At 48.4% G+C, this 25698-nt stretch overlaps 1 protein-coding gene across 3 annotated transcripts in view; it reads left to right on the plus strand.

Moving 5' to 3' along the window:
- ARID1A (AT-rich interaction domain 1A) overlaps positions 1 to 25698 on the plus strand; it is a 69100-nt gene that overhangs the window by 40222 nt on the left and 3180 nt on the right. Inside the window, exons 5-19 of one of the 3 annotated variants that reach the window (XM_081817801.1) lie at positions 11354 to 11594; positions 11879 to 11971; positions 12502 to 12669; positions 13309 to 13621; positions 14988 to 15133; positions 15228 to 15337; positions 16556 to 16765; positions 19237 to 19444; positions 20783 to 20915; positions 21088 to 21263; positions 21607 to 21754; positions 21836 to 21964; positions 22049 to 22145; positions 22599 to 23490; positions 23838 to 23968. In XM_081817801.1, coding sequence (XP_081673927.1) covers positions 11354 to 11594; positions 11879 to 11971; positions 12502 to 12669; positions 13309 to 13621; positions 14988 to 15133; positions 15228 to 15337; positions 16556 to 16765; positions 19237 to 19444; positions 20783 to 20915; positions 21088 to 21263; positions 21607 to 21754; positions 21836 to 21964; positions 22049 to 22145; positions 22599 to 23490; positions 23838 to 23968 — 3195 coding nt within the window. The remainder of the gene's footprint in view (positions 1 to 11353; positions 11595 to 11878; positions 11972 to 12501; positions 12670 to 13308; positions 13622 to 14987; positions 15134 to 15227; positions 15338 to 16555; positions 16766 to 19236; positions 19445 to 20782; positions 20916 to 21087; positions 21264 to 21606; positions 21755 to 21835; positions 21965 to 22048; positions 22146 to 22598; positions 23491 to 23837; positions 23969 to 25698) is intronic. The other 2 variants (XM_081817803.1, XM_081817802.1) reach the window with 2 other exon arrangements.

Consider the following 25698-nt stretch of genomic DNA (forward strand, 5'->3'; position numbering starts at 1 on the left):
CTTTTTTTTTTTTTTTAAGATTTTATTCGAGAGAGAGAGAGCGAGCAAGCGAGCATGAGCAGAAGAAGGGGCGGAGGGAGAGGGAGAAGCAGACTCCCTGCTGAGCAGGGAGCCCAATGTGGGGCTCGATCCCAGGACCCCAGGATCACGACCTGAGCTGAAGGCAGATGCTTAACTGACTGAGCTACCCAGGTGCCCCCCTATTGGTGCTTTTATAACCTGCAAAGCTGTTTGGGAGATTACCTCAGTGAAGTACATGCCCTGGCTTCTGCCATTGTCCTTCTCCGAAAAGACCCAACAAAATCAGAAAGCCAGGCCCCAGATGTGTGATGGCCAAGCTGTGTCTCATCTGTCCTAGGGGGCTAGAGGGGTGTTGGGCTTTTTGAACAAGAAATAAACCAAGCCCTCCTAGAAATACTATCCTTCAGAAACCACTAGGGCCGCCCTACACAAGAGTGAGAATCTGTTCCACCAAACTTGGTCCAGAGGGGAGGACCCCTGGGTATGGAGCTATGTTAACATACCTGATAAATCAAGCATAGAATTAGTGCTGTTGTCTTTTTTCCATGTTTCTAAGATATTTGGCATTCAATCTTTGGGGACCAGTGCTTGCTCTCTTGCGCCATCCACTTCCACAGCCTGACCCTTTTCCATCTTCCCCACTTGGTGTCAGCATGGAATTGGCTGGTATTGTGACATAGTCTCTGATTGCCATAGGGTGGAGCTCACCTGCAAGCGGCTTGCTTGCTTCCCATTTGACCTTTCCCAAGGAAGCTAAGAAGCCATGCCTTGTTGAAAGTGGAAACTGAGAGTTGAAGGCTCAAAATGAGAGTCGGCAAACCTGTCCCTTAAGGCCAGCTTTGATGTGGGAGGAGTATTGAATATTGTTTACAGAGAAAAGTGAAGGTAATTGCCTTACATTCTGGGGAAGGTAGGAGAAAGATCAAGTTCCAAATAAACGGAATCAGTGTTCAGAGGAACTGTTATTAAAAATATTGGTCATTTTCCCCTCATCTTCTACTTTTATTTTTTATTTTATTTTATTTTATTTTATTTTTAAAGATTTTACTTATTTATTTGAGAGAGAGAGAATGAGAGACAGAGAGCATGAGAGGGAGGAGGGTCAGAGGGAGAAGCAGGCTCCCCGCCGAGCAGGGAGCCCGATGCGGGACCCGATCCCGGGACTCCAGGATCATGACCTGAGCCGAAGGCAGTCGCTTAACCAACTGAGCCACCCAGGCGCCCCAATCCTCATCTTTTACTTTTAGAACTTGACTATGTCTTCCCTGTGTTCAGAGTTGTTCTTCTGGTTTTAAGGCCTTTGGGGTTGATGGCTGTCTATTCTGGTTTAAGATGCTATTCAGTCCAGGGGCGCCTGGGTGGCTCATTCGTTAAGTGTCTGCCTTCAGCTCAGGTCATGATCCCGGGGTCCTGGGATCGAGCCCCGCATCAGGCTCCCTGCTCAGCGGGAAGCCTGCTTCTCCCTCTCCGACCCCCCCTGCTTGTGTTCCCTCTCTCACTGTGTGTCTCTCTCTTGTCAAATAAATAATAAATAAAATCTTAAAAAAAAAAAAAAATGCTGTTCAGTCCCTACTCTCAGATCTGTTTGTTGTATACCTTCCCCAAATCTTTGGATTTTATCTAGACCAGTAGGCCATGGTAGGGAAGACCACTGGCAAATAACATATTTATGGGTTTAAATACCAAACCAAGGAGGCCATTGAGCTCCCTGGACCTTGGTCTAAGCTCTGTTCAGCACAGTGCCAACCTTTCCTTCCCCAGTTGTGCATGTTGTATCCTTGCTCACTTTCTGGTTGCCTATAATTCTGAGGGACAGCTAGATGAGGTGGAAGCCTAAGGCCACACCCCCTCTCCCTTACACTTCTCATATCTAGAACTCTGCCGCCTTTTCTGTGTTTCTTTCCTCTCCCCTTTTTCCCTGTCCTCTTTGCTCAAGTTCTAGGATTTCAGCTGATGATCATGGTGGAACAAGGTCTATGTGGTTGGTTTTCCTAACAGGAAATGCTTAACTTGGGGAAAAGTAGGGAGTTCCTAACTTCTTTGCTTTCTCAAGCTTTACAGTGCTTGTTTCCTGCTGGGATTAGAACAGCCCTTTTCCATAAATATGCACTGTTCTTGACTGCTCTAACTCAGGCCCAGCTCTGACCCAGTTTCACTTTTTTCAGATTTGAGTCTGTTAGCTAGTGACCCTTAAAACACTGTACATTTTTGGCCAAGAGGTGGTTTCTGACTAGATAAGACATTTCTCTCCTGGCCCAAGTGAGAAGCCTTTGCAGGGGAGGGGTGCGTGTCCAAGGCTGGTCAGGTAGGTAACATGGTATTTTACAGGCCTCGTGGGGACTGTGGCAAACTGGAAAACAAGGTTTCAACTGATTGCTACACTGTGGGGAGTTCTAGGATCTATTTTTTTCACGAATTGGGAAATTGGAGTTTTTAATGTAAAATCTCAGAATTATTAGAAGGGTCTGTATGGGAGTGTTGTTCAGTGGGTTAAAAGGTTCTCTGGCACTTGTGGGTCTGTCTCTGCAGCTTCATGTGGACTGCCCATGTAGCTTGGGCTCCCTTGGAGCTGGTATTTAGAATTTTCTGAGGGTGGGGGCCAGCTGTGGGGAGAGACATCTACCCATTGTCGACTCTGCTTGTGTTAGGTGTTTGTTTTATTGGTTTGGGGAGGGGGAAGTGCAGGGGAGATGTTGAGCAGAAGCACTCAATGTGATTAAACCTCTAGCCGAGCAGATCTGTGGGAGCAGAATATCGACCCTTGGAAAATCAATGGCTGCTGCAGTGGCCAAGCTGCTGTTTGCAGGGGCTCCCACCGCAGTAGTGCAGGCAGCCCCACAGTCTTTCTTCTCCCCTTTCTCACCTCAGAAACGCCCTCGGCCCCCACCCAAAGGGGCAGACCTACCTCAAGAGATTTTGCTGAGGTGGATTAGAACAGCGGGTTCTTATATTTTTGTAATTAGATTGAAATTTCTCCAGTGACACAGAGCCCCGCCTCCCAACAGCCTCCTTTCCAGACGTTCCTTCCCTGCACTGCAGTTCCATCAAGTGCTCTTACCCAAGTGGCCAGGGCCTATTCGGGGTTGTACTTTGCAGTTTTAGACAGGAGAGTTCATTCCCTTGATGCCAGCACTCAAGAGTCCCTCCCTCCATGTGGAGGTCTAGAGCTCAGGTATGGGATTATGGTGGGGGATCAAGGTTAAAGGAAAGAGAGAAAACTAACAGAGATTGGGTCTACAGAGGATGCTTTTGAGTAGATTATTCACTGAGTAGCTTCTCAAACATGTTGTCTTTTGTGTCCCTGGCATTTTTCTGGTCACTAATAAAGTAGGAGGAGCTAGCCTGGTCCTGCTGTGGTCCTACAGGCAGATTCAGCACAGTGCCATCAGTCCTGCCACAGCCGGTCCAAGCATCGCCTCTGGGGTGAGGGTGAAGGGCCAGGGAAGTTGTGCTGACTGTTGAGGCTTTGCCCCTCCAAAGCTGTTCTGGTCTTTGAAGTCTCCAAGGCAAAAAATGATTTTAGTCTGTAGCACCTATAGCTCGACTTCGGGTAATTGGCCTTCCTACCCAGTTCTCTTCAGTGACTGGGAAATGGGCCACGCTGCTGTGTTAGAGGAGGGCTCTGGTGCCTTTCCCCCATCCCCACCCCGGGTGGATCACACCTGTGGGCAGGGGGTTGAAGCTTGTTTGGCCTCTGCCCCCCAGAAGGGAGCTTCCCCACCTTAGAGTTTGGGGAATGGAGCCCCTAAACAAAGCCTAATTGTCCTGCAGTTAGGAGGGTGACTGCAGGGCTGGGTGAGGATTTGAAATCGCCTGAGATGAGGCCATCTAGAGGCCACGGGTGTTTTGACTTCTCTCTCTGGGCCACACCCCTGTGCCCGATAATAGGGGTAGAGCACATTCAGTATGAATACCAGCAGAGATCAGATACGAGCCTACATGGGACTTAGCTTCCTGAGGGTCTCCCTAGATTCTGAGTCACTCTCTACTTCCCCCCCTCCCAACTCCCTGCACATTAAGTACCCTTCTAAAGACCCAGAGGTGAGAAAAAGTACTATACCATTTAGTGTAACAAAAGTAAGTTTAAATTGAGAATTAAATTGGCTGATTTGAAATAAACCATGAGAGAAGGTTTAGAAAGGAAGAATGGTTTATAGGAAAAGCGACTAGGCAAGAGGGGAGTGTGTAGCATTTGTAGACTTGTAGAGTTAAATTATCTAGTTTTAGTCTTTCCTTTACAGAGCCAAGCAAGGCCTAGTGAGGTTAACTTGTTAGAGCCATGGAGGTAGTCCCTCAACATGTCCAGAGGCAGGTTGTGGCCGGGCTTCCAGACTTTGTTTGGAGCATGGAACCTAGCTTCTGATAGTGGCAAGCTTCCACCTTACAGTAGAAAGAGCGCAAGCTCTGAAATCAGAGGAATGTGGGTTTGAACTCGAGTTCTTCTATGTGATAGCTCTCTGTCCTTGGGCACGTCATTCAACTTCTGAGCTCTTGCTTTGGTAAAACGGGGAAGATAACTGCATCTAGAAGATGGTTGTGAGAATTAAATGTAAGCCAGCCATGTACCTGAGGGCTAAGCACGTGAGAGTCACATATTTGTGTTTGTTCTGCTTCCCTTCAAGAGGGAGGTACAAAGAGACTTCCTTTATTCCTCTTTTTCCAGCATCCTTTGAATTTGGAGATTTGGTCTCCCTGAGTTTTATTTATGAACTCTGACATGTATATATAAGAGATTTCCTCTTGGAGGTGGGCCTCTGAAAAGCATTCTGGAGACCAGAAGAGTTCTGACCCTTCTTTACTGTGCATCCCCCATCAAGCAGCCAGAAAGTACCAGGAAGAAATGACCCATTATCCCCAGAACAATAACCTATTGTTGAAAAAGAGAAGAGGGAGTTTGGTTAGGGGTTTTTGGAAACTTGGGGTAGGGGTTAGGAAATCAAGTTCTCTTAGCCTTTCCCAGAGCAGTTTCTGCTATTCCAAACAGTGGGTGTAGTTCAAGCAGGAGATGGTGTTTGGTCCTAAGCTAGAAAGATGGTGCCGTCTTATGTGTCTTTCCTTTTCCCTTCTCAGCCACCTGCTTAGCCCCGACTCGAAAGTACCACCAGTAGTAAGAGGCAGCCTGTTCTGTGTATTGATTTGTTCTTGGCATTTCAGCCAGCACGAGCTAGCCTGCTCTCTGGGCAGAGATGGCAGCTCATCTGTTGGGCTGTGACCACTCATCAGAGTTCTGTAACTCTGGAGTCAGATCACCCTTTCTTCCATTTAGCAAAGATTGTGGAAAAGAGAACCTACGAATGAAACTTTATTGTACTGAATATTTTTTAGAAGTATTTGGTAGAGGTAGCCTCTTCTCCCCTGATCCTTGACAAATAAGTTGCTTAAGGAAGTCTTTATGAAAAACCAGGTCTCCCCAAAACTTATTTGCCTTAAGTAGTTCCTATGTAATTATGTTTGCTGTACGCCTTTTTCCTTGAAGTTTCTCTCCTTTCCAGACAGAAATGCTGTCTACCTTTCTTCAAGGGTCGAGTCTGCCAATCTTTTCTGTGTTCTTCAGGATTTCCTCCCATTCTCCAGCATGGGAGCAGCCTCCTGCCGTGGCCATGAATCTGTTCGGTACGCTGCCAGAAAAACACTTGAGAAGTGCCAGTGCAGATCTGGTCATTTCGGGCTGTGTATTTGGGCTTTTTTTCATTCAAGGAAGTCATTTAAGTGAGTGTGGCTGAATTGCAAGGTTCCCAACACACCCACACACACACCCCACCCACCCATAAGTGTACATAAAGGATTTACCTGGTTCTCTTGGTGGGTGGTTTCCCCGCCAGTAGTCAGCACAACTTGGCAAAAGCTCTTCTCAACTGAAAGAGGACGAGAACTCCATCTGGGGGTTAACAAAAGCTCCATTTCTCAAGGACTCATCCAAATTTATGAGAAAACCCTGAATTGAGCATTTCCATGAGCCTGTTCTTTAGACTTGCCTGTTGATGTTATTTAATCTGCTTGGCAGAACGAACTGATGTCATCCTCAGGCTCTGTCAGGAGACCGTTTAAACCCCCTTCCTCTAACCCTGATCTGGTATCTTCTGCTTGAAAATGTACTTCATCAGGGAGGCAGTTCATGTTAAAACTTGCAGCCCTTCCTGTGAGAGCACTAGCAGGCCTCCCCCAACCTCCTGCTCCCCTCCAATGAGGTATGGACTGTGTGATTTCAGGCATGGTTTTGTTGTGGTGTGAAGAGAAGGTGTTAGCTGCCGAGTTCTGTTTGTCAGCAGAGCCTGACAAACCCATGCTGGCACTTGCTGGGGCTGGGCAACCAATCACAGCTGGAACAGTTATCGTCATGGAGTCCCTATGGGCTTCCTCTATCAGGTCACATCCCAAAATAACATTGGGCAGTATTTCAAGTGAAGAAACGAAGGCTTTCGGGGCTGTAGCCAGCCTGGAGTGTGAGATTCTGTGTGAAATAGTTGGACCTGCTCCAGCGCTTTTGATCTGCATGGTAGATGAGCAATAAAATGCATGAAACACGTTGGAAACACGTGAGGAAATTCTCCCTGGCCCTGCTGCTTCCTCGGAACTGGCAGGGCACTGAGTGGGCTGATCCTCACCTCCTATCTCTCAGCAGGATTATGCTTGGAAGAGAACAAACCTGGGAAAAGATATCTTTCCACTTAAGGGACATTGCTACAATTCTTTCAATAGACCTCTTGGAAGATACCTGTTAGGTGGGCCCTTTTGGAAGAACCAAGACACCCTGAGTTTTGAAATGCTAAAAGTAGCCCCTGCCAGGGAGAGTAGGGGCTTGGGTTGATTGAATTTTGTGTGATAGGTGTGTTGTGGAAAGCCAGACTTGTTCGGCACATTGAGGTCTGACTCAACAAGCAGACATCCGCTTTTTGTAGAACAAAAGACCTGAAAAACTGGCTTTTTGTGGGGTAGAAAGCAGAGGTGTGTCCCATGTAATAAAAGGATGTGGAGGGGCGCCTGGGTGGCTCAGTCGGTTAAGCGTCTGCCTTCAGCTCAGGTCATGATCCCAGAGTCCTGGGATCAAGCCCCACATCAGGCTCCCTGCTCAGCGGGAAGCCTGCTTCTCCCTCTCCCACTCCCCCTGCTTGTATTCCCTCTCTCGCTCGCTCTCTCTGTCAAAAAATAAATAAAACTTTAAAAAAATGAAAATAAAAAGGACATGGAATTCAGAGCAATATCTGTTCATGTAGATAGAGGGGAGACACTTCAAAATTTGGAGTCTTCCTCCCCACCAGGCCCTCCCATTTCCCAGTGAAGACATTTACTGTGATTAAGCTACTGGGACTGATCGATATGTCTTATATCTTACACTGCTTGTGTGTTGTCATATCTCTCATTCCAGGCTGTTACTGCTGGTACTGCATATTCCATATGGCCCCAACCATATGGTGCCAGTGGAGTTTCATGCATATGGCCCAGGGTTACCATGAACTCAGATTTGTCCAGTCCCCCTATTGTATAACTGAGAAAACCAGGCCCAGCTTGTTGCCAGCTTGTCCAAGGCCACAAGTGATAAGTACCAAGAACTCAGCTTTGGTCTCCTAACTCAAAGGTGTAGTACTTTTTCTCAGTCCATATAGTATCACAGCATAATGGAGAGAGAAAGAACATAGACTTTGGGGTTCAGCAGACCTGGGTTCAAAATCTAGTTTCTGCTACTTACTGGCTGGATGACTTGGGCATGTAACCCAATCTCTCTGAGCATCAGCATGCACATATTCAACATGTTAATGGTAATAGTACCTGTTTCCGAGAATAGTAGAAAAGTAAGGAACTCCATAAAGTGCCTGGCACATTATACATGCTCAGATGGTAAATGGCAAATGATTTGTCCCTTCCTATGCTAACATTCTGGTTCTTTAAAAAAACAAAACAAACAAACAAACAAAAACACAGAAAAACAGGGGGGCCTGGGTGGCTCAGTTGGTTAAGTACCTGCCTTCGGCTCAAGTCATGATCCCAGGGTCCTGGGATCGAGTCCCACTCGGGCTCCCTGCTCAGCAAGGAGTCTGCTTCTCCCTCTTCCCTTGCCCCTCCCCCACTGCTTGTGTTCTCTCTAGCTATTTCTAGCTCTCTCTCCCCCCCCCCCAAATAAATAAAATCTTTAAAAAGAAAAACAAATTTTTCTTTTAAATCAACTACCCCCATGCTGACCAGTTGCCATCTGCTGAAAATGACAGTTTGAGAGATTGGCCTCAAACCAACCAAATCAGAGAGATAAGAAGATTAATGCTATTTCCTTCCCCACTATTATTCTGTGCTCAGGCATCCCAGCCCACGTGGGGCTGCTGTTGACAGTGGTTTATTTAGCACTTTTTCTCCAAGGAGCTCAGGGCACTTTACCACAACTGACGGCCCTCCTCAGAGTGTCTCTGTGAAGAAAGCCACCACGTTGCCCCCACAGATACCTCCAGGGTCCTGAGAGCCCAGTCCCAGGGGTTGCCAGTGTTTTCTTCAGGCTCCTGGGATCTCTCAGCTGGACTAACACATTCACTTATGGATCTGTGGAGAACCTGGTTTTTAACAGAAGCGTGGCTGAAGGAGGAGCCATCCGTAGGCCCTGTTCCGACTCATAGCAGTGGTTGGTGGGCTGTTGTTGGGGTTTTTTCTTCCCTTCCCCCCCGCCTCAGTTCCTCAGATTTCCAAGGGTATATACCCAGTTGAGCAGGGATTCCTCAGTTGAAGGCAGCAGAAATAGAGCAAAGGGGAACTTTGGCTTTACCTCTACTATCTGAACTGTTTTTACCACCTGGGTGGCTCAGTCGGTTAAGCATCTGACTCTTGGTTTCGGCTCAGGTCTGATCTCAGGGTCCTGGGATTGAGCCCTGCATCGGGCTCTGCCCTCAGCGGGGAGTCTACTTGAGGATTCTCTTTCCCTCTCCCTCAACCGCCCCCCCCCCAATGAATACATACATACATACATACATACCGAAGATAATTCAAAACACTTAATTTTCCAAAGCCATTTGAATAGGGCCAAGTTCTTATGGATGGACCTTTGATTCCTATTCTTTTTCAAAATACACTGATTTCTTTTTTCTGTAAGCAAGTAGTTGTATTACCGGAAGCTGGCAGATCAATAAGGAATGGGTCCTGAAGGAAGGAATGCTGAGGGAACCTACTGGTCCCTAAAAGAAAGCTTTGAGCTGTGGTTTCTGTTACAGGTCGGGGCCTAACAAGTGGCTTTCAAGGTCTACACAGTTGGCTTCTCTTGTCTTCTTGCTGCTGCCTCTTTGAGTTTATTCTCCTTGGCTCAGAAGCCAGGTATCCCTGGTATAGCTTAGCCCTCAACATGGGGGTGGAATTCTCCTTTCTTGGGATGAACCCAGGGCTTTATATAGCTCCAGGTACTTTAGTCCTTTGAAAGGGAAGACACCTTCTGGTGTTATCTACAGGAGAGCCTTCTTGAGTTCTTGTCCATGCTGGGACTAATTCTTACTTCATATTTAAAGCATGCTATGGTGTGCTAGCATTTTGGAAAGCTAGCATTTTCTGACTTCTGAGCTAACAGTGGAGAGCTGGACACAGGCACAAATGCATACCTACCTGCCTGCCTTGCCTTCAGGGCAAGCTTTATTCCCATAGAACTCCGCGGAAATGTTCCCAGCTTAGTGAAGTAACCAGCTGATTTGCAGAAGGTCCAACCAACATAATACTTTGGGGAGAGCCTAAGAGGTGCTCTCTGGCCTTCAGTGTTATTGTCAGACTCCAGGGTCAGTGTTATCTTGAGCTAATCTTTTTAGGGTGAGCTTGTTGTAGGAATAGGAATAGACTTAGGCCATTTTGGATCTCCTTTCTCTTCAGATGTCTCTTTAAGAGAACTTCTTTTTTAAACATTTGAGCATTAGGTGTTTCCCAGATCTGAGCCCCTACCCAAAGCTCTCATCCTTTAGTTAGTTCCCAGCCTGAAGTTAACGTGTGGTGTTGAACCAGTGATACTGCTAGAGAATGAGGTTGGGGCTGGGTGTGCATTTCCTTTGGTGAATATTTTTCATATTGAGCTCCTGGTTGCTAATCTCAGGAGATTACTGACCTCGAGTGAACACTGTACTGATGAATTCAAGGTAAGCAAAGCCCCCCAATAAACATCAAGTTTTCACCGAAAAAACAAAGCTAGGAGGAAAACTGATTTGCTCAGTTGGTAAACATTTGTTCATCCCTGTTGTGGGCCAGTTGTTAGGAATGTAGTCCCAGATCTTCTTGGCAGTTAAGGAATTGTCTCATACAATCTGTCCCTTTCCCACGTCCTACCCTTTATGTTTACTGTGTGGTAACTTGGAGCAAGTGCATCCTTGGTAAACGTAGGTTATAATAATCTGATGGAGAGGGGGTCTGTGAATGTTGCCCAAACTTGTTTAACATTCTCCTGTAGCTAGCTCGTGGTGCCATCCTGGCAGTATTTTGTCAAGTTTCCCCATCAGAAAAGAACTAAAGTCTCACTGAAAGAGCAGCTTTCTTGTGACTATAGAAGTTGGGGACAGGAGGGGCGCCTGGGTGGCTCAGTCGTTAAGCATCTGCCTTTGGCTCAGGTCATGATCCCAGGGTCCTGGGATCGAGCCCCGCATTGGGCTCCCTGCTCAGCAGAAAGCCTGCTTCTCCCTCTCCCACGCCCCCTGCTTGTGTTCCCTCTCTCTGTGTCTCTCTGTGTCTCTCTCTGTCAAAAATAAAATAAAATATTGGGCGCCTGGGTGGCTCAGTTGGTTGAGCGACTGCCTTCGGCTCAGGTCATGATCCTGGAGTCCCTGGATCGAGTGCCGCATCGGGCTTCCTGCTCGGCAGGGAGTCTGCTTCTTCCTCTGACCCTCTTCCCTCTCGTGCTCTCTGTCTCTCATTCTCTCTCAAATAAATAAATAAAAATCTTAAAAAAATAAAATAAAATAAAATCTTTAAAAAAAAAAAAGAAGTTGGGGACAGGAAAGAAGATGAAAGTGCTAGATGATCTGCTCTGATAGATAGACCATGGGTCAGCAAACTACAGCTTATGGGCTAGTTACTTGTTTTTATAAATAAAGTTTTATTAGAACACAGTCTACCCATTTGTTGAAGGATTATCTGTGACTGCTTTAGCACTATGGTGGCAGAGTTGAGTAGTTGTGACAAAGACTAATGGCCAACAGAGTCTAAAATATTTTCTATCTGACTCTGAATAGAGTTTTGCCATCTGTAAGCTTTAGTATCATGACTACATAACTTGTGCAGTGTGTTTGCTCTTGGTTGGCTAGGTAAAATATTAATTGTGTAGTACAACTGTTGAAAGAAGTCTTTCTGCCTAACATTGCTAATCCATATGCTTATGTGTATGTTTCAGGATCTATCTGGTTCAATAGACGATCTCCCCATGGGGACAGAAGGAGCTCTGAGCCCTGGAGTGAGCACATCAGGGATTTCCAGCAGCCAAGGAGAGCAGAGTAATCCAGCTCAGTCTCCTTTCTCTCCTCATACCTCCCCTCACCTGCCTGGCATCCGAGGCCCCTCCCCGTCCCCTGTTGGCTCTCCCGCCAGTGTTGCTCAGTCTCGCTCAGGACCACTCTCGCCTGCTGCAGTGCCAGGTACCTTCAAGTGCTGGACTTCAGGGAGAGGGAAAAGGGACTGGCCCCCAGTGATATCAGGGAGCCCCAGCCTTCCACTGTCACAGAGAACATCTCTGGTTCATGTCTGCGAAGTTTGAACTTCAGCATTTGAAGAAGAGAGATGGGAGCCCCTTGGTGGGGGTCCCTCTGTGTATGTGTTACTGGGAGGTTTGGCCTTGGCAGGAGCCATTTCCAGCTCTGAAATGACCTCCTGGCTAGAATTTCCAGGCTTAGCCATGACTGGCTTCTTTCTCTGTTTGGAGCAGGCAACCAGATGCCACCTCGGCCACCCAGTGGCCAGTCGGACAGCATCATGCATCCTTCCATGAACCAATCGAGCATTGCCCAAGATAGAGGTGAGACCCTGGGCTTTCAGGGAGGTGCAGAAGTCTAAGGGAGCCATTTGATTATCCTGTGCAATAGCTTTTGGAGAATTGTATGACCAGGAAGCTTAGGACAATCCCAGCAATGAATTGTGAAGTTAGAGTGGGTTTAACCGTGTTGGTGGCTCCAGTATTGTGTTGCCCCCCAGTGTTGTTTCTCAGTGTTTGTGCTCTAATGGATTCCTTCCTACATTGTGTCTAATTTGGTCAGCAGATACTGAAGACTTGGCATCAAATCTTTACCCTTTAAATCCTGTCCCATTTTGTTGTCATTGCTGTTTGTCTTTTCAGACCCCCATTTAGTAGAAACAGTTGGCATGCCCTGGTTGGTGGCAATGTCACTTTGGAGGGTGCCTAAAAGAGCACATAATTATATAGCAAGTAAGATAGAGACTTCGTAGGTAGTTGCTAAAGAAAATGTAGATGGTGAGGTCTTATGATAAGGGAGAACATCTGTTCTCATTGTACTGAGGTAATAATATATGGACACTACCCACAAATAGGTTACATGCAGAGGAACCCCCAGATGCCCCAGTACAGTTCCCCCCAGCCCGGCTCGGCCTTATCTCCGCGTCAGCCTTCGGGTGGACAGATGCACACAGGCATGAGCTCCTACCAGCAGAACTCCATGGGGAGCTATGGTCCCCAGGGGAGTCAGTACGGCCCACAGGGTGAGTATGTTACCCAGTTAGGAGTACATAGAGATGTATACATATGCTGCTCTCTGGGTTATAAGAGTAGGACTGCCCTTTGCTTTAAATCCACCAAAGCCAGGCCCTAAAATAGGGCAGGACTGTCACATGGGAAAGTCCCTGAATATCCCTGAGTCTCTCCTTCATCCGTAAAATGGGGAGAAGGTGTTTAGCTCAAGACTGGGCAAACACTTAATGGTAATTAAAGTAAATTAGTCCTAATAGAATGTATCTTTCCTCAAAATGAGCCCTGGGTGGATCTAAAGCTGAATGTCTTACACAGAACATGGAAGAGACGGCAGATTGCCTATGTAGAAAGGAAGGAGTTCTGGGAGTTGAGGGGCCTGGGTAGCAGCAGAGCCTGCCAGCAAGCCTTGCTCTGTGCTGCACTGGCTTTAGGATGAGAGGACAACTGAGGCCTGCCTTTCTGTGTTCCTGGCCTCCTCCCCCCCTTTTTTTAATGGGGTGAAGGCTGCCATGAAGTTGGTCTCTTATCAGACCAAATAGTGAGTGATTCCTATCATTTATTATCTTTGGAGTTTTAGAGCTGAGCGAGATTAAGAAGTTGCTACTGAGTCACTAACCAAGTCTCTGCGTCTTCTCTTCTTTCCTTCCCAGGAGGCTACCCCAGGCAGCCAAACTATAATGCCTTGCCCAATGCTAACTACCCCAGTGCAGGCATGGCCGGAAGTATGAACCCTATGGGTGCTGGAGGTCAGATGCATGGGCAGCCTGGCATCCCACCTTATGGCACACTCCCTCCAGGGAGAATGAGTCATGCCTCCATGGGCAACCGGCCTTATGGCCCTAACATGGCCAATATGCCACCTCAGGTTGGGTCAGGGATGTGTCCCCCACCAGGGGGCATGAATCGGAAAACTCAAGAAACTGCTGTCGCCATGCATGTTGCTGCCAACTCTATCCAAAACAGGTAAGGCCTGGGAAGCGAAGAGGGTGTCAGCAGAAGGAAATAAATTGTAAAGTGATTTGGGTTGTTGAGATGCTTCTGGATCTGAACCATGCCATCTTGGTAAATATGTATTTTATCGAGAGCTCTTTAGAAAACTGGGTTTCCTTACAGTGGGAAAGAAAACCAACAAAAGTGCTGATTCTTAAGCATCTTCAGTTGGTATCAAATTTCACATGTCCAGATATTGTATGTAAAGAACTTTAGAAAGCATAGGTTATTTTGATGAGTAAAATAAGTTTTCAGAGTTTCTCCGTTTCTTCTGTCAATCTAGTTTTTTGGTTTCCAAAAGGATTTTAATGATACATATAACTTGGATCTGTAGTGTGAGAAATAGAGGATGGTAAGGTTGTGGCTTGCCATTTCTCTACTGTTCTGTGTGGTTCTTTGTGTTTGAATCTGGCACTAAAGTGCAGAGAGCTCATGTGATTTGGTTTAATGACTTTGAAGATTCATCCATTCTTCCTTGGACACTCACTTTGGTGGCCGTTCACTTCAGTGAATATGATTCTACTGGCTTTTGAAGGCTCTGTGTACCCCTCTGTTGGTGGCTACAGTTCTTACAGTGACTCTTGTATACTGGAATGCTTATGAACTAAGGTAGAATAGGGGGGGTTAATGGTAAAGAGATGGGTTTGGTAGTGTTTCAGAATGATGGAAGCATAGAGTTTGCGGGTAGGTCCATCAAGAAAGCACATCCACGGGGCGCCTGGGTGGCTCAGTCGTTAAGCGTCTGCCTTCGGCTCAGGTCATGGTCCCAGGGTCCTGGGATCAAGCCCTGCATCGGGCTCCCTGCTCCACAGGGAGCCTGCTTCTCCCTCTCCCACTCCCCCTGCTTGTGTTCCCTCTCTTGCTGTGTCTCTCTCTGTCAAATAAATAAATAAAATCTTGAAAAAAAAAAAAAGAAAGCACCTCCAGGTGCTGTGCCATGAGGGGTCCAGTTTGGTTGGGTTTTGACATGACAGAGTGGTAAAATCTAGGCCTTTTGCCATAGAGAAGCCCTTAAATGGAAACACATTTTGACACTTAGAGGGAGGCAGTACTTAAGAGACACGGTAGGGGTCCCTTCTCCAAGGATTGTATCCTTTAAAATTGAGCTATGGTTTCCTGTTTGGAGCCTGAACCATCGTAGAACCTTTCGTGGGAGGTAGTAGATAGGAATGTCTGGGTCAGGTGGTACATGGTTGTGGTTTGGGAAACCCATAAACTTTTTCCTTGTAAGCCTCACTAGATGATCTTGGCTCACAAACTCTATTTAGCTCAGTTCCAAATATGAAAGCTCAATGTGTCTAACTCTTGTCTCTCTCTCACTTTCCATCTTCTTCCTCAGGCCACCAGGCTACCCCAATATGAATCAGGGGGGCATGATGGGAACTGGACCTCCCTACGGACAAGGGATTAATAGTATGGCTGGCATGATCAACCCTCAGGGACCCCCGTATCCCATGGGTGGGACCATGGCCAACAATTCAGCAGGTAAATCCAAGTCCTTGCTCATCCCAGGAATTTCTTCCAGAATGATCTTCATGTCACAAACTTATTGGACTTGAGATTTTTTTCTCTTTTATAGGGATGGCAGCCAGCCCAGAGATGATGGGCCTTGGGGACGTCAAGTTAACTCCAGCCACCAAAATGAACAACAAGGCAGACGGGACACCCAAGACAGAATCCAAATCCAAGGTAATGATTTATATCCTGACTCCTCAACTGTCTGTCCCATCCTCTCCAGGGATAGGAAGGAAAAAGAGAAGAGGGTGACTAGACTCTAGCCTTTTATGACATGGACTAGATCATCTCAGAAAAGGCTGATCTTCTGATCATGAAGGGTCCCAGGCTAGTGGCTCATTGAATTAGATTTCATTTAGCCTAAGGGGTCCTGATGTAAATAACACAATGTTCTCACAGCTATCTGTGATAGAGGAAATGCCAGGCCTGCAGTGTAGAATCCTCTGTAATGCCCTTTGTGAAACTGTGCACCCTGTCCTCATGCATTGATAGGTGGTGTGTGCCATGGGCAACTAGTTGCTCTTCTCTTCCTGGACCTTACTCAGAGCAGCAGGAATGGTTGGTGCCCTGTGTTCTATAGAGAGGAAGATGAGGCAGGTGGGGGTTTGGGTCCTTGCTTGGCCTCCCTGTAGGATGGCCCTGAGTGTGCTATCTGTTGGGTTGTGTGGCAGTCTGGGGACCTGGTCAGTGTTTGAATCATTTGAAACATTTCTGCCCTTTGTCATACCCCATTTTCCCTATCTTATAAAGTAGGGGAAATAAAAATGTACAGCTGCCACGTCCTGTGGACCTTCACCTCTGACTCTCAGACCCTTTTAGCCATCCTCCTGTCTGGGACAGGATATTTAACATCCAAAGCCTTTCAGGCAGGTAGGAGACCCTTTCTTGAGAGGAGGAAGTTTCTTTTCATTTTAGTCTATCCCATTGTCTCAAAATCAACGTTTTGAGTTTCTTGAGTTCTCTGAAACAGTTTATAAAATCATGCCCAGCCTCCTGGGTAATAGCATGGAAGTAGTATAGTGACATTGTTGTCAGGTGGATAAGGGTTTGACACTTAGCTCTGCTACTTAAAAACAATGAGATTTTAGGAATGGCCTCCTGTGCCTGCTTCCTTACCTTTGAAGAGAACGATAATTAATAATGGCTGATATATAAAGGCGTCTAGCACGGCACCCAATGCATAACATATAGGCAGTGTTAGCTTCCTTCCTTTACAGGAAGAATTTCTAGCTCCCATTTGGTCTTCTGACCTTGCGAAGGCAAGGGACATGTTACTGACTACCCCAGAATAAGAAGCTTTACCAATGCCCTAATCAAGGGACTTCTGAGACCACCCTTAGCATAGGCTTTGAATCTGACCGGTTCCTATGAATCTTGACCTGCCCCTTCCAGAAATCCAGTTCTTCTACTACAACCAATGAGAAGATCACCAAGTTGTATGAGCTGGGTGGTGAGCCTGAGAGGAAGATGTGGGTGGACCGTTATCTGGCCTTCACGGAGGAGAAGGCCATGGGCATGACAAATCTGCCTGCTGTGGGTAGGAAACCTCTGGACCTCTATCGCCTCTATGTGTCTGTGAAGGAGATTGGTGGATTGACTCAGGTGAGTGCCTAGCACTTGGCTTCCTCTGTGGTTTCAACAAGCCTCTCTCTAGGTACTCAGTGGCTTCACCTGGTGCCAAGCATCCCACAGGGGCATCACCGTCTCCTGCTCTCTGAGGCACATACTGACAGACTGGAAGCACAGGGCTTCCAGAAGATAAGACAAAGACAGGAGGCTGAGACCTCCCTGGGTAGTAGGAAGTATTAGCAATGAGTTTACCATATGTCTAGGGTCTCACTGGGGTACAAAGATAGGGAAAATGCGGGAGGCAGTTTGGCATAGTAAGCAAGGGCATGGTTTGGAGAGATGAGTCTGGTTTTGAATTCTTTCTTAGCCACTTAACAACACATGTGACCTTAATCAAGGTGAATGACCACTCTGAACCCTAACTTATTTGTAAAGTAGGGGTAGTGTGTATCCTGCTAGACTGTCAAAAGCTAGAAATAATACACAAAGCTTGCAGCAAGATTTCTGCCATGTAAATTGGTCTGCAAGATGGAACAGGTGTAGCCAGAGTAGTTGCTGACCCTTTCCTTCCAGTCCCAGTGAAGATGGGATTTCAGGAGCTATTTAATAGAAGTAGCTTATGAAGGATGAAGTAGGTGGGGTGTTTAGTTATTCCATATGGCATACTTAAGTGAATGCAGTAATCTGTGCTAAAAACCTCTGAACTGAATACCACCCTGAGCCTTGCCCCTGCTCTGATACCTTACAGCATTGCTTTACACTCAGCCCAGGAGGCAAATAGTTGAGGCAATGCTGTGCTTTGGGAACTTTCCTCCTATGCGTGTTCTGTAGTCATCAGATCAGGAGCCTGCTGTTGGATCTGAGTTTGTGGCTGAGCTCAGGGGGAGGCGTGGCGGGGAGAGACGTGTTCCAAACCTTCTAAATCAGAAGAGGAAAACAGCTGTCACCAGCAGAAAAGAAAGTGATTGGAATGAAGCCAACCAACAGTCAGTTATGAATTCCTTCTCCCTTCAGGCTTTATTCCCTTCCCCCACAAAGGAAAACAAAACAAAACAAGACACGTGCACACCGCCACGTAACTGGCGTGGGAAGCAAAGCCACAGCAGGCTTCTGAGGTGACCCTGGGCTTATTCCTGCCATTCTCCCTGGTACTGAGTTCTCGTAGTCAGGCTTCTCCTGCCTGTAGGGAAAGGGAGGGGGCGTCGGGTTAGGTTCGGCATACTTTTGATTGGATAGGCTTCTGGATTCACCGAACCTAGGATGGCGGTACAGAGGGAATCCCGAAGCCTGCGCCTGTCTTCCAGTTTGCGAAAGGACACCAGCCTTTTAGGTGCTGTGATGTAATTGAATGCTAAAGTCAGTGGGAGTTCAGAGGAGAAAGAGTGCCGTTATAAGTTTGTGAAGCTTCCAAGAAGGCAGAATATGAGTCCTGAGCTTCTGTGAAGGATTAGTAGGGTGTAGGTAGAGGAAGGGGTCATCCAGTTGACCGGCCTACGTGGCATGGAGATATAGGAGAGAGTCCGGAATATACCCAACCAGCTCCATCCCCAACCTTCAGGCTTCAGCTCAGATGTTAGCCTGCTCTGGAAAGTGTTCCTGGTCACCTCCCCGCCATCTAGGTTGTCCCTCTCTTTGCTTCCTTATCACTCTTCTCTCTGGTATCACAGGTACCAGGTCAGTTGAGCTTCCTTTGTGTGTTGGGACTGGAAAGCTGGTGTTCCCAGCCTTTGGGGTGGATGAGTAAGCATAAGAATACATGAAGAAGGAGACCTGCCTGGCTAGAGCAGAGAGACCATTTAACTGTAGGGATTGGGGAATGGTCTTGGTCAGTGTGTCCTGAAGCTTAGGAAAGGAGACAAGTATAGGCTGGCCGCTGGGAGGGCACAGAGAAGTTAGAGGGCCTGAAGCATCTCCTGGACAATCAGGACAGTGACTGGTGAGAGAAGGGGGCTTGTAGTTGGTGACATGTCACTGAGAAGCAGGGCAGCAGTGGCACAAGAATGTAAAATTTGCAAAGAGCCCCACAACGAGAAAACAGCCCAGATATGGAAACCTCCAGTTTGACAAAGTAAGTCTAGCAGAGTGGTAGCTGATATTGCCATGTCTCCATTTTGGAAAATGTTGATTTTTATTGTTGCCTTTGAAGGGGTTTGGATCTGATGGTGATTTGCACACCATTTTTCAGTAGTATACTCGTGTAAAGCATCATACCTTCCGAATTCTGTTCTCTCCCATTAATAATGATGTGAAATTTGCCCTCTTTTGAATAAGCACTGTCTGCTAGTTGCAGTAATCTATGGATAGAGCCTGTTGAGGGTAGAGGGCAGCTAGCCATGGATTTAACATTTGTTGTGGACTCTGCACTGAGGGGGGTTAACTTTGGTGGTTAACTGAGAACTGTGATTCCGTAAGAGATGAGTGCCTGGTAGCCTGATGGGGTTTGGGGCTTGTGAGCAGGAAGACCAGGTGGAAGATGTACCTCAACTCTTCGGTTGGTTGTACAGGTCAACAAGAACAAAAAATGGCGGGAACTTGCGACCAACCTCAATGTGGGCACCTCAAGCAGTGCTGCCAGCTCCTTGAAAAAGCAGTATATCCAGTGTCTCTATGCCTTTGAGTGCAAGATTGAACGGGGAGAAGACCCTCCCCCAGACATCTTTGCAGCTGCTGATTCCAAGAAGTCCCAGCCCAAGATCCAACCTCCCTCTCCTGGTAAGGATCGGGTGAGCAGCCCCACTAAGGCTCACCCTTCACGGGGAGCATTCAGGGGTCCAGACTCCTTATTCAGCAGTGCGTGGCCCCAGGGATATGTGCGCTGCGCTGCCCTGCCCTACCCCAGGGCTTACCACGCTGACAGAACTAAAGAGCGGACAGTGGCGACTCCCTTGAGAGGTAGTCTGCAGCAGCCCTTAAGTTTTAATTTTCATTGTGCACCTGGCATCTTGCCAAATGTTTGTAAACTAGCGAGTAGGAGGGACACCAGAGGAGTAGGGAAATCTGACAAATCCGCAGTGAGGCAGGGCCATCTGGGAGCTTTGGCCCACTGATGTCAGCGCCTTAGAATGCAGCTCAGACTCGAGCCCTGAATTCCCCAGGGAGCTGATATGCTAATGAATGGGAAGGAGGGGGAGGGGAGGGGATATGAATGGAACTCTCTGATGGGAGTGCCTCTGCCCACCCTCCTTTCTGAGAGGAGGCTGGGGCCTGGGCAAGCATGGGGAGGGAAGAAGGCCAGGGCTCCTAGAAGGTGGGTGTGAACACATGTGCCCTGGTGTTGACCTCTGAGGGTGTAATGAGTGCCTGAGATGACTCATCGGCTGGGGAGGCCTAAGCAGTGGGATATCTGCTGCTGGGAATGGTAACTAATGGAAACATTAATTACTGGTAGTTCTGCTTGCATCAGCTTAGAAGAACATTGGAACCTGAGAGGTGACACTGTGCTAGATGCTTGTGAGTAGGAGCTCCTAGGTTCTTAAAGTACACTGAAGGTTTGGGGCAAGGTGGAGCCTTCCTACCTAGGATTCCAGGGGCTCTGACTGGGAACTTGTGCACCAGCATTACAGGGTTTAGTAGGTTAGACAGGGTCCTTGGGGAAGTAAAGAAAAGTAGTCAGGGAAGCTGGCAGAGACACAAGGGAACACTAGCATGGTGATGGCATTGCCACACTGCTCCTGTTCTCCAAATGCAAAACAGCATCAAGGAGCAATAGAAACCTCAGATTCCCCAGGACACCTGGGCGGCTCAGTCAGTTAAGCGTCTGACTCTTGATCTCAGCTCAGGTCTTGATCTCAGGGTCGTGAGTTCAAGCCCCACGTCAGGCTCCACACTGGGCATGGAGCCTATATTAAAAAAAGCAGAAGAAGAAGAAGAACCCTCAAATTCCCTTTTTATTACCTGGCCTTACATATTCCCTGCTGAGAAGGGTGATTTAGGCTTTAAAGAACCCCAGCTTTACCCTTACAACAGTCCTTTCCAAAGAAACCCCAGGGCATTTGTATATTTCTGTGAGAGTTAAACACCTGCCGGCTCACCCCACATCTCTGTCCACAGCGGGATCTGGGTCTATGCAGGGGCCACAGACACCTCAGTCAACCAGCAGTTCCATGGCAGAAGGAGGAGACCTGAAGCCACCAACTCCAGCATCCACACCACACAGTCAGATCCCCCCCTTGCCAGGCATGAGGTAAGGCCAGGAGCAGGGGCAGGTTGCTTGGAGGACCTGGGCAGAAGTGCATGAGCTTCTGTGCAGCCCAGGGTGGTCCCTGCTCTGCCCACCCAGCCAGGGACTCTCACGTGCCCTGCTTACTGAAGGAATTGCTTTATTTGGGGTTTAATTGGCTTTCCTCACTCTGGAGCAGGAGCAATTCGGTTGGGATCCAGGATGCGTTTCCTGATGGAAGTGACCCCACATTCCAGAAGCGGAATTCCATGACTCCAAACCCTGGGTACCAGCCCAGTATGAATACCTCTGACATGATGGGGCGCATGTCCTACGAGCCAAATAAGGATCCTTATGGCGGCATGAGGAAAGGTGACCAACTGCTTGAGGACAGGGCCAGGGAAATGGGGGGATATCTTGAGAGTGGTTCACGGTTCTTGTCAAGCCATTCTCGGAGATAGGCCTTTCCAGACCCAACCACCACTCTTCATCCTTACCTCCTTTCTTGTCTCCCTCTCCCTGGCCTCACCTTGTCACACTTTAACAAGTACGTGCTCTTTGCTGGTTGGAACCTCTTTAGATCTCTTCTGAACCCGTCAAGGAAACTAGGAACAAACCCAAGCCCTGAAGAGGGCTTGGTCTTTGGGGCAGGCAAGGTGTAGGCTGCGAGGCCTGCTGGCTTACCGGTTTGCTCACACCTTCTTTCTGCGCACAGCTCCAGGGAGCGATCCTTTCATGTCCTCGGGGCAGGGCCCCAACGGTGGGATGGACCCCTACAGCCGAGCTGCCGGCCCTGGGCTGGGAAATGTGGCGATGGGACCGCGACAGCACTATCCCTATGGAGGGCCTTATGACAGAGTGAGGTGAGCGTGGCCCCTGCTCCTGTCCCACCCCAGCCCCCCACAGCTATTGTGGACTCAATCCACTGCTCCACCTGTGTACAGGACGGAGCCTGGAATAGGACCCGAGGGAAACATGGGCACCGGAGCCCCACAGCCGACTCTCATGCCTTCCAACCCAGACTCGGGGATGTACTCTCCCAGCCGCTACCCGCCGCAGCAGCAGCAGCAGCGGTGAGTGAAGGCTGCTATCGGCGTCGCTGTGGCTCAGGCTTTGCCACTTCCCGCCCTGATCCTCTGATTCTCTCCCTCCTGCAGACATGATTCCTATGGCAATCAGTTCTCCACTCAAGGCACCCCTTCCGGCAGCCCCTTCCCCAGCCAGCAGACCACAATGTATCAGCAGCAGCAGCAGGTGAGGAGGGCAGCTGGGTTCCCCCCAGGAGCCGGTTAGAAGGCTGAGTTGGAGAGTTTAAGGAAGGCTTGCTCTAGGTCCTTTGGTATGCTCCCACCCACATAGTTCTGCTGAAGAGCCGAGCCCTCAATCTCATCCCTGTTTAGATTCCAGTCCGGTCTCGCTAGTTCTCCAAAAGGGCTAGAAACCGATCTTATTTTGATTTTTGAACTTTTCTACATTTTTCTACCTAGAGCAAGGGAGACCAGGGGAAATAGGGACTGATTCTTGCTTTCAGAAACAACTTCAAAAGATCATTTGTAAAGGTGATTCCTTTCTTCCCTTGGAGTCCCTGTCCCCCCTGGAGGCACAGAAGGAAGCCGGCGAGTGTCTGGTGTAGCCATCTCGGCAGCTGTGCGTCTTGTGTCCCTGCGTGCAGAATATTAACTGCCCCTCTGCTTGTCCCTGTCTTAGAATTACAAACGGCCGATGGACGGCACATACGGCCCTCCTGCCAAGCGGCACGAAGGGGAGATGTACAGCGTGCCGTACAGCACGGGGCAGGGGCAGCCCCAACAGCAGCAGTTGCCCCCCGCCCAGCCCCAGCCTGCCAGCCAGCAGCAAGCCGCCCAGCCTTCCCCTCAGCAAGATGTGTACAACCAGTATGGCAACGCCTATCCTGCCACGGCCGCCGCTGCTACTGAGCGCCGACCAGCGGGCGGCCCCCAGAACCAGTTTCCATTCCAGTTTGGCCGAGACCGTGTCTCTGCGCCCCCTGGCTCCAATGCCCAGCAGAACATGCCACCGCAGATGATGGGCGGCCCCATACAAGCATCGGCTGAGGTCGCTCAGCAAGGCACCATGTGGCAGGGGCGTAATGACATGACCTACAATTACACCAACAGGCAGAGCACTGGCTCTGCCCCCCAGGGCCCCGCCTACCATGGCGTGAACCGAACAGATGAAATGCTGCATACGGATCAGAGGGCCAACCATGAAGGCCCGTGGCCTTCCCATGGCACACGGCAGCCCCCATATGGTCCCTCTGCCCCCGTGCCCCCCATGACAAGGCCCCCTCCTTCCAACTACCAGCCCCCGCCAAGCATGCAGAATCACATTCCTCAGGTATCCAGCCCCGCTCCCCTGCCCCGGCCAATGGAGAACCGCACCTCTCCTAGCAAGTCTCCATTCCTACACTCTGGGATGAAGATGCAAAAGGCAGGTCCCCCGGTACCTGCCTCGCACATAGCACCTGCCCCCGTGCAGCCGCCCATGATTCGGCGGGACATCACCTTCCCACCTGGCTCCGTGGAAGCAACACAGCCCGTGTTGAAGCAGAGGAGGCGGCTCACGATGAAAGACATCGGTAAGGAGACCTCCCTCGTCAGGTTGCTTCATCTGCCCCTTAAAATCTTGTCCATTTTTCTTTCTCCATCCTAATATTCCGGATGGGATAAGATCTTGGTCCAGTGTTGTCTATAATAGAGCCAAAGAACTTTGGATAAGGAAAACAGCTGATTTCAGGCTTTACCAAAAGAAGCGCCATGCAGTGATGTCCTAAGGGAGCCTAGAAGCAGATGTGTGTCTTCTCCTAGATAGGAACTGCCTCCTGCCATGTGTTATCTTCAGAGTAGCCTGACTGATGGGCCAGCCCTGGGGGAGCATCTGGCCAACCTGGGCTTGGTAGATGGGCGACATGGAGGTTTATTTCAGGAACCCCGGAGGCATGGCGGGTAATGATGTCCCTCAAGTCTGGGCTGCTGGCAGAGAGCACATGGGCATTAGACACCATTAACATCCTGCTGTATGATGACAACAGCATCATGACCTTCAACCTCAGTCAGGTGAGTACAGGTGCCTGGGAAAGATTGGAAGGATGGGAGGGCCTGGGATCTTGAAGCAGACCGCACTAAGTGACACAGGGAATTAAGCCATCCCCGGCCAACATGGTCTCCCCTCTCTCGCTCACTCTCTGGTATCTTCTGTGCCAGTACGTTGCCACTGGCCGTGGGCCCAGAGCACTGAGAACAGTAATAATTTGTGTAAGGTATCAGGATTGACTTCAAAGGGAATTTGGGAGAAACTTTTTGGTATTGGTAAGAAATGCAAAAAAAAAAAAAAAAAGAAAGAAATGCAGATTCTATTGGTGTGAGTGAAGACACCCAACTTTCAAGACTACCAAGAAAAACCTGTGGTCTTTATTAGTGAGCACGGCAGTTTCTTCTTCTCTGTCTTCATGCACTGTGAATATAGGAGGTCTTTATTGATCCCGTTTTCCTAAGGTATAGAAGGGGAAGTGAAGTCTGCTTGTGGGTGGTGGTGGTGGTATTTTAATTATGTTCTTGCAGAGGTGATTCTCCAGATCCTCTCTCCACAAGACGTGCACCTTGAGTCTTACCAATAGCTAGGAAGAGTTTCTGCTGCACCATCCCACTCTTTCTTTTGATCATCCTTAGTGTACCTACCAACCTATCTATCAAGGAGCTGACTAGAGGGAATTGTTAAGAGTTAACCATTTCGTGTGCCATCACTTTGGGCTAGGTCCTTCATATGTTCTTTCATATCATCTTCACAACAGCCTTCTGAGACACATGTGGCCTCCTAGAGAAGAGTACACAGGCTCAGAGTCTTATCTTTGCCCAAGTTCACACAGCTGTCAGCAGTCTTTCTGATTCCAGAGCCCAACTTTATGTCCATTACATAAAATTGCCCCCCATGAGAAGGAAAAGGAACAGGTATTGATTGAGCAATTTCCATATGCCAGGCATTTGGTATATTCCATTTAGACCTCAGAACAGTCGGTGTCAAGTGTAGGAATTTCCATTGCGTTCAGTGGAAAGATAGAAGTAGTATAGGTTAGAGAGTTTAAATCACATGGCTAGTTCCTAGAAAAGCTAGAATGCAAACCTAGATCTTTCTAATTCTAAAGCCCTTATTTTTTCCATTCTGCTTTATTCTCTTTGGCCAGAGATTAATCTGACTGGAGATTAGTGTTTTCTTCTAGAGGTAAATGACCTATACAGGATCCAAGCTGGAACTTGGGTCTACCTAGCACCAGCTTAGACCAATGTTTGGAGGACTGAAGCCTCATCCCACTCATTATGTTGCATGATTGACTCATGGAGGTCCAGCCTCCTGGAATGTTGGGGAGCTAGGAGAAGAGAGCAGGTCAATATCTGTCCACACTGCTTTCCCTTTCTTAGCTCGTGTTGAAGGGATCATCCCACCATGCCTAGCCTTGGGCTATACTTGGCAGTGGAATATAGAGAGTGTCTTAAGAGGGACAGTATCAATGACCAGCAGGTAGGAAACTGGGCCTGGTGAAGAAAAGCAGGAATTGGTTGGGAAGAGGAGGCCAAGAGGTGAGGTGCAGAGCTGTCGGTCAGCATGTCCGTCCTGCTGGAGGCAGGTTACGTGGAGGTAGGCTGAGCAGAAGGAAGAACTGTATGCTGGGCATAGGAAAGATTGAATGACTTACTCTGTGGAGAGCCTTTGGTAAAGGAGCAACTCTGTCTCTCCTGGGGATACAGATGTCTGACCTACAAGGAAAGGAGGGGAGATTAGGTAGAAGACT

The sequence above is a fragment of the Leptonychotes weddellii genome, chromosome 4 (genome assembly GCF_054177405.1).
Source record: "Leptonychotes weddellii isolate Sample4059 chromosome 4, ASM5417740v2, whole genome shotgun sequence".
NCBI lineage: Eukaryota > Metazoa > Chordata > Mammalia > Carnivora > Phocidae > Leptonychotes > Leptonychotes weddellii.